This window comes from Coregonus lavaretus (genome assembly GCF_964263955.1).
Source record: "Coregonus lavaretus genome assembly, chromosome: 13".
Lineage (NCBI taxonomy): Eukaryota > Metazoa > Chordata > Actinopteri > Salmoniformes > Salmonidae > Coregonus > Coregonus lavaretus.
The window spans coordinates 41,955,421-41,967,608 of record NC_140000.1 but is presented as its reverse complement, the minus strand read 5'-3'; the positions used below and the strand labels follow the sequence as shown (position 1 = coordinate 41,967,608).

The 12,188-nt window shown below is 45.8% G+C and overlaps 1 protein-coding gene across 1 annotated transcript; it reads left to right on the top strand.

Moving 5' to 3' along the window:
- Positions 1 to 4,581: 4,581 nt before the first annotated feature.
- Positions 4,582 to 5,697, top strand: LOC311140435 (A-type voltage-gated potassium channel KCND2-like; the record flags this gene model as incomplete). Its single annotated transcript, XM_084175493.1, has 1 exon — positions 4,582 to 5,697. The coding sequence occupies one exon, from the start codon at positions 4,582 to 4,584 to the stop codon at positions 5,695 to 5,697; it is 1,116 nt and encodes a 371-aa protein (XP_084031619.1).
- Positions 5,698 to 12,188: the final 6,491 nt, after the last annotated feature.

The following is a 12,188-nucleotide window of genomic DNA, read 5'->3' as shown; positions in this document are numbered from 1 at the left end:
CATCATAACCACACAGAACAGGGAGCCTCTTAACCACTAAAGCACCACTAAATCACCATAATGCCAACGCAAAGCACTGGGGTGGATTCGTGTATGTCAATAGTAAAGGGATAAAAAGTGGTTAATGTCACTATAACATGGTCACCTCACCTCAGACATAGATCATATAATTACTGAGTATATTCACAAGTATGGTAGCATAGGGGGTAGTGGGCAGGACATATGGTTTACAAAGAGTTCATCTGTATTTTTAGAGGGGGGATTCAAGTTTTTTTTTTTTTATGCTAATGTTGCATGTATCTGTAGGCTAGATTATGACAGTTTCGTGGTTTTGATTCATTTTCATTTGCTTTCAATTTATATTCCCATTTTTCTATTCCCCTCTGACAATCAGCCTTACTAGAAAAAAACGTATCTCTAAAACTAATGTCACAACTATGGTTAGAGTCAACTAAAGATGCTTTACATTACTGTGGAGGTATAGTCGTTTCTCCTTAGGTTTAGGTTTGGATCATTTTGGGGCTGTGAGAAACGTAGCCTATTAAACAGGGAGTTAGGGGCATGCCTATCACACTGTCCCTCTGTGGCTTTTGCAGTAGCCAAATACATTCGTTGCGCTCTCCAAGGTCCTGAATTCCCCTCAGCAGGATATCTGCACCGCCAGGGCTGCTCAATAATTTCTCTCTCTCTCTCTCTCTCTCTCTCTCTCTCTCTCTCTCTCTCTCTCTCTCTCTCTCTCTCTCACATTTTCAAAACGTGACAATGTGCAATCGGGTCTTATTTTGGAATTGGTTGGTATCAAGAGGCCGCCCGACAGATAATTCATTAGAGGCGTAGGGCGGTGAGGCGCACCGTTTTGTAGAACCAGAGTGGCGCAGCCATCCTGGCTAGCGAGCTGTCAGCTTGGCAAAGGGGGTGTGACCACGAGAGAGCCACGGTCCAGCGTGGTGTGGGGCGTATTCGGGCAGTAGCGGTGCGTGGGTAAAATCACTGAGGAAGCCAAGCCGTGATATATATAAGCCTAAATGCCGAGACAATAAGAAGACGCAGTGGCAGAATAAATTCAACCACACCTTTGTTTTATAACAAAACCGGATAGCAACCTCTGTCCGGTGAAGTCCACAAAGCATATTGCATGTAACAGACAGTTACATGAAGTACAGCATGGTCAAGCAAGTTAATGTTTCTGACATTTTCGGACAACTAAACAACTATTGATTTAGAACCACAGAGAGTGACCTTAATTCGCAAAGAAAACAGGAGCTACCGGCAATATTCCAGCGCCATTTCAACTTCAACAAATCACCTCTTCTTAGTCTAATACAGTGACAACTAAAAGATACCAAAAACGATTTAGTCCAATCAATGTAAGCTAAATATGATGTGGCTGTCCATGGTTCTGATTTCTGTGTGCAGGTGCGCGTTCATGCAAGTAGAATTTGATTTGAAAAACATTTTGACGGTCTATCACTCTGTCATACAGTGCGGGCTTTTATTTTTTGTTTTCCTGGGCTACCTGGCTAAAGTGCTTGTTCGCTAGCCTAACTTCCATTCATGGGAAACGTTAGCTAGATAACATTAGCTAGTTAACATTAGCCTTCTACATCTAGCTACATATTGAACTTCCATCCTCTCAGGCCAGGGGCACAACAATGTATGAATTAATGGTTGGATCAGAATCGCCATTATAATCATTGGCCAGTACAGAGAATTAAGTAAAACCACAAGTCCAAATCCCTATCTCCATCCATGGCTAATTTAAGAAAGGGACAATTTTAGCTAGCTAGCTAGCCAAAGGAGGACAACAACACAAGGAGATGGAACAATTCAAGTTCTTTCTGTCAATGATGTATGCTCTCAATGGGATTTGACAGGAGTGACGCCAAAATCCAAGTTTCCCATGACACTTTTATTTGCGCCAGGACCATACAAAGTTGAGCTCGCTCAGTTGAGCTCAACGCTGATTGGCTAATTTTGTATACTTTTTTTTATCAAGGGAGGTCAAATGCTCGCTGGCTTCTCTTGAATTCGGTGATACGGGTGGCAACTATGTCATACTCGTTTGGATCATACAGCATCAGATAGATGGCCTACACGTAGAGAGACAGAGGGGCGCTGTCTTGCTCGCTCTGATGCTTTCTCCTGTTAGATACGTTCAGCCTCTTGCGAATTGAAGGAAAATTATGAAACGAAAGATTTTATTATTTTTTTTGGTCATTTTGGGGGGAAGCCAGGCTTCCCTTGGCATCCATGAATACACGCCACTGCATTTGGGAATGAAATACCCTATTACCAACAGACACAAATCCCCGCTGTGCACGACTGAAATTGGGAAATGAATGAACAACACCATGTCAGTATCACCAAGTCATTTTAGTGTGCGTGACCTGCAACAGTGTTGGCAATAAATTCAGTTATTTCACTATCGGGGTTCAGGCCAAACCTGTGAGCCCCTTTCATTATGCAAGTGCCAACATGATCTCAAACTTGGAATGCATGGCATGCGATATCACCTGCTGCGTGCCTTCCTTTGACCCAATGATATCCATGTTTCCATTTGAATGAGGGGGCCACCCCTGGTCTCTGTGATGTGCAATATACATGTATGTCTTTATGGAAGAATAATATGCATCCCAGGGTTAAAGCACTGTAAGGCTTCACCATAACTCATTTGTGTCAATTCCTTCAACACAGACGGGCTTATTATAGTAATGAAAGATGACTATGGAGTGGCCTGCCTGGGCTTATAGGGCCCCAGTGGACTACATATATGTTTTTATAGTTACATACACCATGTGTTGTTTTACAGGGTCAGCTATAGTAGTACTGCACCCCTGGAGCAAATTATGGTTAAGTGCCTTGCTCAAGGTTACATCCGCCCTACAGCTTTTCCTCGGGGGTTTGAGTGTCTTCTCCAGGGATGAGTGCTGTCAGGTGGGGGTCAATGCTCACTGCGCTAGACAATGACACACATCCATCATGTTGGTGACGTCTATAACGTCTCCATGGACATCTGCTGAGTGCTGAGGGGGAGAACAGATACCCCGTCTGCGGAGCACTCCACTCCGCCCTCCGCTCCGTGGGGCTCCCCTCTCACCTGAAAACTGTCTCCATCTAGCGGTGCTCCGGCTGAGCATCAGTGACAGTGCCCAGAGACAAGGAGGCTGGAACAACAGCCTGTGTATTAGCAACCACCGCAAATACACTTTGAGTCAAGGCTCCTTTTATGCACAACGTACTGAAGGCTATTGCTTTGAAGTGATACTACTCTGTCAGTACGGGTGTGGTATAATTTTAGCAGTGTGGTTTGAGAGGATAACCGCTTGTACGGTGTCCGTGCCGTTTCAGAAAGATATTTGGTTATTGCTGACACGGGAGTGCATAACCGGGTATCCGCGATGCATCAAGGAGGAGCGCTCCATCTGATTCCACAGAAGTTATCGGATTCCCGGAGCACGTGACACGTTCCCAACGAACTGGGGAGAGGAACTTGGGTCTTCTGCGCAGCTGCACAGCAGTGAGAGTGGCGGACAGGAGAGACAGCCGAGCCAACAACTTCCATACTCTCATTTGTTGCTCTCATTAAACGATTCTGCGAATTCGGTTATTGATCCCCGCTTCGCTCTCTAGTGGTTATTATATGACTATTCAACGGTGAAATTGTGAGCTGGAGCGGCAGCTTGTGGATACCGTGGTGGCACACTTGTGTATTTGTGTGTGTCTGTGGTGAGCGCGTGTGAGTCAGTGTGTGCGTGTGTGATTTTATGTCCTCCCGCGCTTCAGCTGCGAACACAGAGCGAAGTTGTCGGGGGTGGTCTCGGCTCATACAGTCATTGGTCTCCGCAGAGGATCACAGTTGCGCTTTTCTTGAAGAGCTCGAGCTCTAGCAGGGATAAAGACCCGGGAGGCGCGACCTGAGCTCGAGAATGTCCTTGTATGACTAGAGCCAAGTCTTTACCCGTGTTTGGAGCACGGAATTACCCCCGTTTTGAACTTGTTGCGGGTTCGTTTCCACCCTCTTGCCAAGGGGAGACTATTCTGGATACTTTTGTGTGCAGTGAGGATTATTTTATATTAGAAAGAGAACGGAAAGCTTTTTTTCAAACCAGTCGCTTTTACGCAGAGGTTGGTAAGCTACATGTTCGTTTGTTGTATGTGCTTTAAATTTCCAGACTATTGCCGTTGAAACATGTATGTCCTACTGCTGAATATTGGTTCGGTGGAGTCCCTGATACTATAACAATCGACTACTCGCTCTCACTCTTTATATTCAATATCGACGACAGTAGGGATATACATGGTAAATGTCTGTGCAATACATTTAGATTTTATTACACATTTAGAATATAACCTTTACTTATTGAGTTTCAGAAACAAACAGAATTTACAGTATGTGGACGATACATTCATTGCAGCCATGCATGCATGCATGATATGTTACAGTGTAGCCTATGAGTAGGCTAATGCTTGGGTTGTTTTCCTGCCTCTCCAGATGTCCTCTCGCCGCGCTGTGGTTCTGTGATCGCCCACCGGAGCGTCGAGAGCTCTTCACCCGGACCGGGTCGCACACAGTGGGTCACCATGGCAGCGGGAGTGGCGGCGTGGTTACCCTTCGCCCGGGCGGCTGCTATAGGATGGATGCCGGTAGCCAGTGCGCCCATGCCGACGCCACCGCCGGACAACCGGCGAAAACAGGAAGGCCTCATCTTGCTCAATGTCAGCGGTCAGAAGTTCCAGACGTGGCGGAATACTTTGGAGAGGTACCCGGACACTTTACTGGGCAGCACGGAGCGGGAATTCTTCTTCCACGAGGAGACAAACGAATACTTTTTCGACCGTGACCCTGATATTTTCAGACACATTCTGAACTTCTACCGTACCGGGAAGCTGCACTACCCGCGCCAGGAGTGCATCTCGGCCTACGATGAGGAGCTGGCCTTCTTTGGAATCATACCGGAGATCATAGGGGACTGCTGCTATGAAGAGTACAAGGACCGGCGGCGGGAAAACCAGGAGAGAATCCAGGATGACGAAGACAGCGAGAACCAGAACGATATGGTCCCGCCGGATATGACATTCAGAGAAACCATGTGGCGGGCATTCGAGAACCCCCACACGAGCACCATGGCCCTGGTGTTTTATTACGTCACCGGCTTCTTCATTGCGGTTTCCGTGATGGCCAACGTGGTGGAGACAGTCCCGTGCGGGACTTTGCCAAACCGGGTCAAACAGGTGTCGTGCGGGGAACGGTACGCCTTGGCATTCTTCTGTCTGGATACGGCCTGCGTCATGATCTTCACCGTGGAGTACCTGCTGCGTCTAATGGCGGCGCCCAGCCGCTGGAACTTCATCAAGAGCGTGATGAGCGTCATCGACGTGGTGGCCATCATGCCCTACTACATCGGCTTAGTCATGACGGACAACGAAGATGTCAGCGGGGCCTTCGTCACCCTGAGGGTCTTCCGAGTTTTCAGGATTTTCAAATTCTCCCGCCACTCTGCGGGGCTGCGCATCCTGGGCTACACGCTGAAGAGCTGCGCTTCGGAGCTGGGCTTCCTGCTCTTCTCCCTCACCATGGCCATCATCATCTTCGCCACCGTCATGTTCTACGCCGAGAAGGGCTCCTCAGCCAGCAAGTTCACCAGCATCCCAGCAGCCTTCTGGTACACCATCGTCACCATGACAACTCTGGGGTAGGTGCTGATCCAGCTTACCATAGAGTGCAGATGTGTGATCATATGCTCATATGATCATACGGTTTAGGGCATTCACACAACATTCACATTAAAGGCCTCAGAGGCATTTACCTTATTCACAGGCCAAGCTGTAGGCCTATGATGTCATCATATCATAACCACTGCAGCAGTTCTCATCATTAAAATTCACACATTTTCAACACAGTCAAATGAAGAGAGCTGTAAATAGAAACATGGGAGGAGCAGAGAGAGATCGATGACAATATTTAAATCAGGATTTACTGCAATAGATTTCTCTCTCTTTCTCTCTCTCTCTCTCTCTCTCTCTCTCTCTCTCTCTCTCTCTCTCTCTCTCTCTCTCTCTCTCTCTCTCTCTCTCTCTCTCTCTCTCTCTCTCTCTCTCTCTGTGCAAGAGGCATATTATGTCACCTTGTTGCTGTTGATGTGTACACCCATTCATTAATATGAGTTCTGGGGCTACTGTTCATTGATGCCTTTCTCCTACCTGCGCGGTGCAGTAGTAGTAGCCTATTGTGCGCTCTCCATGGTGCTGAAAAAGAGAGCCGGCGGCGTGCTGTGGGGAAACAGAGCCGCAAGCATAGCAGTTGCATTGCGCTCTCCGCGGTGCTGAAGCGGAGCGGCAAGCATGGCAGTGCAGTGCCGTGTGCTCTCCATGGTGCCATTCGGCTCATGATCCCAAACGTAGAGCGGTAGCGTCATAGTTAACATGATGGATTTCACAAGGCTCAATTACTCATAGGTCAAGAGCTGGTATTTCTCTATTTGATTGGTGTGTTTTGTTCATTATTGAGCCTACTGCCTGACAGTTTGTCTATATGAGTCACTCAATGAATTTGATTGGAAGGCCTGTTGTGTTCTGATGCCTTTATTCTGTAATTGCATGTGTAGAAGGGGAGAGATGGAGAGAAAATAGTGCCTGAGAGAAAGAGGTAGAGGAATAGATTGCCACACCTCTCTGTATGTAATTTGTTTAGTAGGGTGTCCCCACTGTCAGATTGGATGATATCAATAACAAAATGCAATTATTGGTTCACACTCACAACTGAGCTAATGGCTGACGCAGGAGTGGCTCGCTCTTTCTGTGTGGGGTGTGCATGTCTTGGCCTTTCTGTTAATGACCCAGGCCTAAGACAAATAAACTCAGTGAAGAAAAGCAACCTTCTCTCACTCTCACTCTCTCTCTCTCTCACACACACACACACACACACACACACACACACACACACACACACACACACACACACACACACACACACACACACACACACACACACACACACACACACACACACACACACACACACACACACACACACAGTCTTGTACAGCTAACCTTGTGGGCACACACAATTCAGTCCCATTCAAAATCCTATTTTCCCTAAACGTAACCCTAAGCCGTACTCTTACCCTTACCCTGACCCTAACCCTAACCTTAACCCAAAAACCTAACCTTAACCCTAACCCTAAACCTAACCCTAGCTCCTAACCTTAACCCTAAACGTAATTCTAACCCTAACACTAATTCTAACCTTAACCCTAAACCCCCTAGAAATAGCATTTGACCTCGTAAGGATTAACAAAATGTCCCCAGTTGGTCAAAAATAAATTGGTTTACTATTCTTGTGGTCCTCTGTAGCTCAATTGGTAGAGCATGGCGCTTGTAATGCCAGGGTAGTGGGTTCAATCCCCGGGACCACACATACGTAAAAATGTATGCACACGTGACTGTAAGTCGCTCTGGATAAAAGTGTCTGCTAAATGGCATATTATTATATTATTGTGGGGACTTCACACGCACACACACGCACACACACACACACACACGCACACTAACCTCACTGATACGCAGCCAAGCTCTCATCTACAACCAAAAACCATTATGTTGGCTCATAATATAAGCCTCACCTCTTTGTTTTGCCAATGTGTCAATCAGCTGGTTACTGTGTGTTGTGTGCCCTGAACCGAATGATCAAAAACAAATACATGTCCAGTTCTCATGTCCGTAGAAATCCCTACAATTCCCTCAAGTGTGTGTGTGCGTGTGTGTGCGTACGTGCATGCGTGCGAGGAGTGTTTTGGTAGATTGAGCAAGGACATAGCTCTTAAGCGGACGTAGGCTATCGTTCTTTAATGTCTCATTACCTTGCCAGGGGACCAGAGACAGGGATGGATCTGTGGCTGGGAACTGCAGGGGAGGGGAGGGAGGTGTGCTCAGTGAAGCAGGTGAAAGAGAAATGAGGAGAAAGGGCAGAGAGAGAGAGAGAGAGAGAGAGAGAGAGAGAGAGAGAGAGAGAGAGAGAGAGAGAGAGAGAGAGAGAGAGAGAGAGAGAGAGAGAGTTTTCTCTCACTGCTGTGTCTTTTATGAGCCCACTGCAGCACTCCACGTTGCTCAATGCACCCATATGCTCTAGCAATATCACTGGCTGCACCAAATTCACCATTATAAACTGGGTGGTTCAACCCCTGAATTCTGATTGGCTGACAGCTATGGTATATCAGACCGTATACCACGGGTATGACAAAACATTTATTTTTACTATCCTTATTACATTGTTAACGGGTTTATAATAGCAAAAATGCACCTTGGGGGTTTGTGGTATATGGCCAATATACCACGGCTAAGGGTTGTATCCAAGCAATCTGCGTTGTGTCGTGCGTAAGAACAGCCCTTACCTGTGGTATATTGGCCATATACCACAGCCCCTCAGGCCTTATTGCTTAAGTATACCTCAGCCTCTTACTGTTGCTAGCTCTCTCAGATCCCTAGCCTGTCTCTGACCTGCAGTATCACAATTTATTACGTCTGGCTCCTGTGGTGCAGTTTCCCAGGGGTTCATATTGTACTGGGTACACTGTGTGTCCATTCTGTACCTAGGCAGACACGCTGCCAGAGACAAATCCAGTTGCGTTTCCACTGAATTACGGCCTAATTTCAGCCAATTCTCCTACCAGCCTCTGATCCGGTAAGTACGGCCAGGACCCCTGCGGTTTGGCTATCCCCGGACCGGGAAGAGAGGCAGTGTGTGTGTGTGTGTGTGTGTGTGTGTGTGTGTGTCTGTCTTTGGGAGGTGAAAAACTTCAATTAATCAATCAAATGTATTTTATAATCCTTTTTACATCAGCAGCTTTCACAAAGTGCTATACAGATACCCAGCCTAAAACCCCAAAGAGCAAGCAATGCCGATTCAGAAGCACAGTGGCTAGGAAAAACGAACCCTAGAAAGGCAGCAACATAGGAAGAAACCTATAGAGGAACCAGGCTCAGAGGGTTGGCCCGTTCTCTTCTGGCTGTGCCAGGTGGAGATTACAAGAGTACATAGCCATTTAGGCCAGATCATTCTTCAAGACGTTCAAATGTTCATAGATGACCAGCAAGGTCAAATAATAACCACAGTGGTTATAGAAGGTGTAAAAACTTGAATAACTTGAATCAGTGTCACAGCTTAACCCCCTTGTTCTGCTTCTGGCCCCCTTGGCCACTCACGGCCCCACTAATTGACTCGTTTGTGGATTTAGTGAAAGCGTCCGGGGCCAATTAAATCACTGCCATTCTAATTGGCTTATTCAATGTCAAACGGCATCAATTACTGAAGCAGCTGTCACTACTGGAGACGCTGAGGAGTGAAGGAGAGAGGGAGAGACTCTAATAGGCTGACAGAGGAGAGAGGAAGAGTGAAAGACAGGCAATGAGAGAGAGAGTGAGAGAGAGATAGAGACAGAGAGAGAGAGAGAGAGAGAGAGAGAGAAGTCAGCAGACTCACTAAATTACACACCTTTTTCCCATAATCAAGGGCTCAATGTGGACCCTCTGATCTGTGCAGTTCACTGCACGGGATGCCTAGAGCCCCATGAGGATTTGCAGCTTCAATGGACAACCATTTGTTACTTGCCGAAGGTGTTACACATTGTACAGTGCCTTGCAAAAGTATTGGCCATATATGAGGTCATATAGAATAGGATTTGTTTCTAGGGTCTAGTCAGGACTATAGCTCATAGGAACTCAGTAGTCACATGGGGAGAGTCAGGGGTTAGAGGTCAAGTCTGTTGGGGTCACAAAAGAGTTACAGGCCTGATCAGGACTCTCATTAGTATGTCTGGAGCCTGGTAGGGACCCTGCTTCAGGTTACATCTCTTACTAACTGATCCTAGATCTGTATGTCTCGAGCCCAATATGGAGCCGGACTCAGGTTGCACTCATTACTGGCTGACTTTGGATCAGTATATGCTGCCTGGGAGGAAAAATGCAATAACAGCCATGTATTATTCACTAACTGGTATGGTCAGCTGGATAAACAGAGCTTAAAGGGTTAAAGGGAAACTTCAGAATTGTTCATCTTTATATTTATCACCCCCAGCACCATCCCAACATCAACATATGTGAAAATGGTGCATTTCTGTTTTGAAGTAAGAAAGATAGAGGAAGATAAGTGTTTCCAATCACATCATCTGTGTTATTTGTGTGATTTTAACCAATTATGAGTAGGCATTGCCTACTAATTGTCTACTAATATGTTGATGATGTCATTGGAAACACTTATCTTCCTCAATCTTTTTTTACTACACAACGCGCTATTTACACATATGGTGATGTTGGGGTGGTGCTGGAGATGATGAATATGAAGTTGACACACCTGAAATATAGGGCCGGTTGACTCTAGTGACATTTCCCTTTAATATAGGGCTGGTTGACTCTAGTGACATTTCCCTTTAATATAGGGCTGGTTGACTCTAGTGACATTTCCCTTTTAATATAGGGCTGGTTGACTAGTGACATTTCCCTTTTAATATAGGGCTGGTTGACTAGTGACATTTCCCTTTCAAATAGGGCTTTCAAATAGGGCTGGTTGACTCTAGTGACATTTCCCTTTAATATAGGGCTGGTTGACTCTAGTGACATTTCTCTTTTAATATAGGGCTGGTTGACTAGTGACATTTCCCTTTCATATAGGGCTTTCAAATAGGGCTGGTTGACTCTAGTGACATTTCCCTTTAATATAGGGCTGGTTGACTCTAGTGACATTTCCCTTTTAATATAGGGCTGGTTGACTAGTGACATTTCCCTTTCATATAGGGCTTTCATATAGGGCTGGTTGACTCTAGTGATATTTCCCTTAAATATTGGTCTGGTTGACTCTAGGCCTGGAGGGCTTCAGTGTCTGCAGGTTTTCATGATTGTTGTCTCTGAACGGTTAGTTGGTGACTGGTTTAGACCTGGGAAACAAGGTTACTGAGCTAGATTGAGAAAGCAAACCAGCAGGCGGTATACAAAAACTTGCGGTTAACCCATGATAGATGTTGTTGGGGATGTGCTTGTTTCATCTAAGAAATTAGAAGTCCCCTGTTGAAAACATCAGTCAGAAATGGTCAGATTGTATCAAAGCCACGTGACGGAGTAGATGGCCAATTATGTCACAGACAGTGGCCCAAATGTGCAGTTCTGCTCTTCACACACCATACGCTCCTGCCATGTGACCAACCATGTCACAGCATGGGACTATGACAGGAGAGGCTGAACGTGGTTAAAAAAACGGTGACGGTTCAGTTGACCATGTACCCGAACGGAGTGGACTCGAATTGGAAGATGATGATGATTTACTTTTGACTAATGTTGCGTTGACATAATTACGGTAATGCGCTGTGGTAATGCTAGGACTAATGTCCCTATGTCATGTGGAATGATACTCTCATTCCTATACGGAGTCATACACGCTGTCACGATCGTTACCGGAAGATACGGACCAAGGCGCAGCGTGATAAGTGTACATTTTATTAAGTACTTAACTCACGACAAAACAACAAACAAACGAAACGTGAAGTCCTAGGTTACACAAAACAAACCTTAACGGAACAAGATCCCACACCGACTAGTGCCAAACAGGCTGCCTAAGTATGGTCCCCAATCAGAGACAACGAGATACAGCTGCCTCTGATTGGGAACCACCCTGGCCAACATAGATCTAAACGATCTAGAACATCAACATATAAAATATAACACAGAAACTACACACCCTGGCTCAACATTTCAGAGTCCCCAGAGCCAGGGCGTGACACACGCACAGACATCTGTCTTACTCTATCCATATAATTGATACGTTACATCATATATCATATTATATTACATACTATTAACCGGGTGGTTTGAGCCCTGAATACTGATTGGATGAAAGCCATGGTATATCAGACCATATTCCACGAGTATGACAAAAACATAATTTTTACTGTTCTAATTACTTTGGTAACAAGTTCATAATAGCAATAAGGTGCCTCGGGGGTTTGTCATAAATGGCCAATATACCATGGCTAAGGGCTGTGTCTAGGCTCTCTGCGTTGCGTCGTGCATAAGAACAGCCCTTAGCTGTGGTATATTGGCCATATACCACAACTCCTCTGGCCTTATTGCTTAGTTATATCATATATCAATGTATGGAGGGTTCACGGCGTGAGGGGTATTATAATTAGATTCTTCTCTAC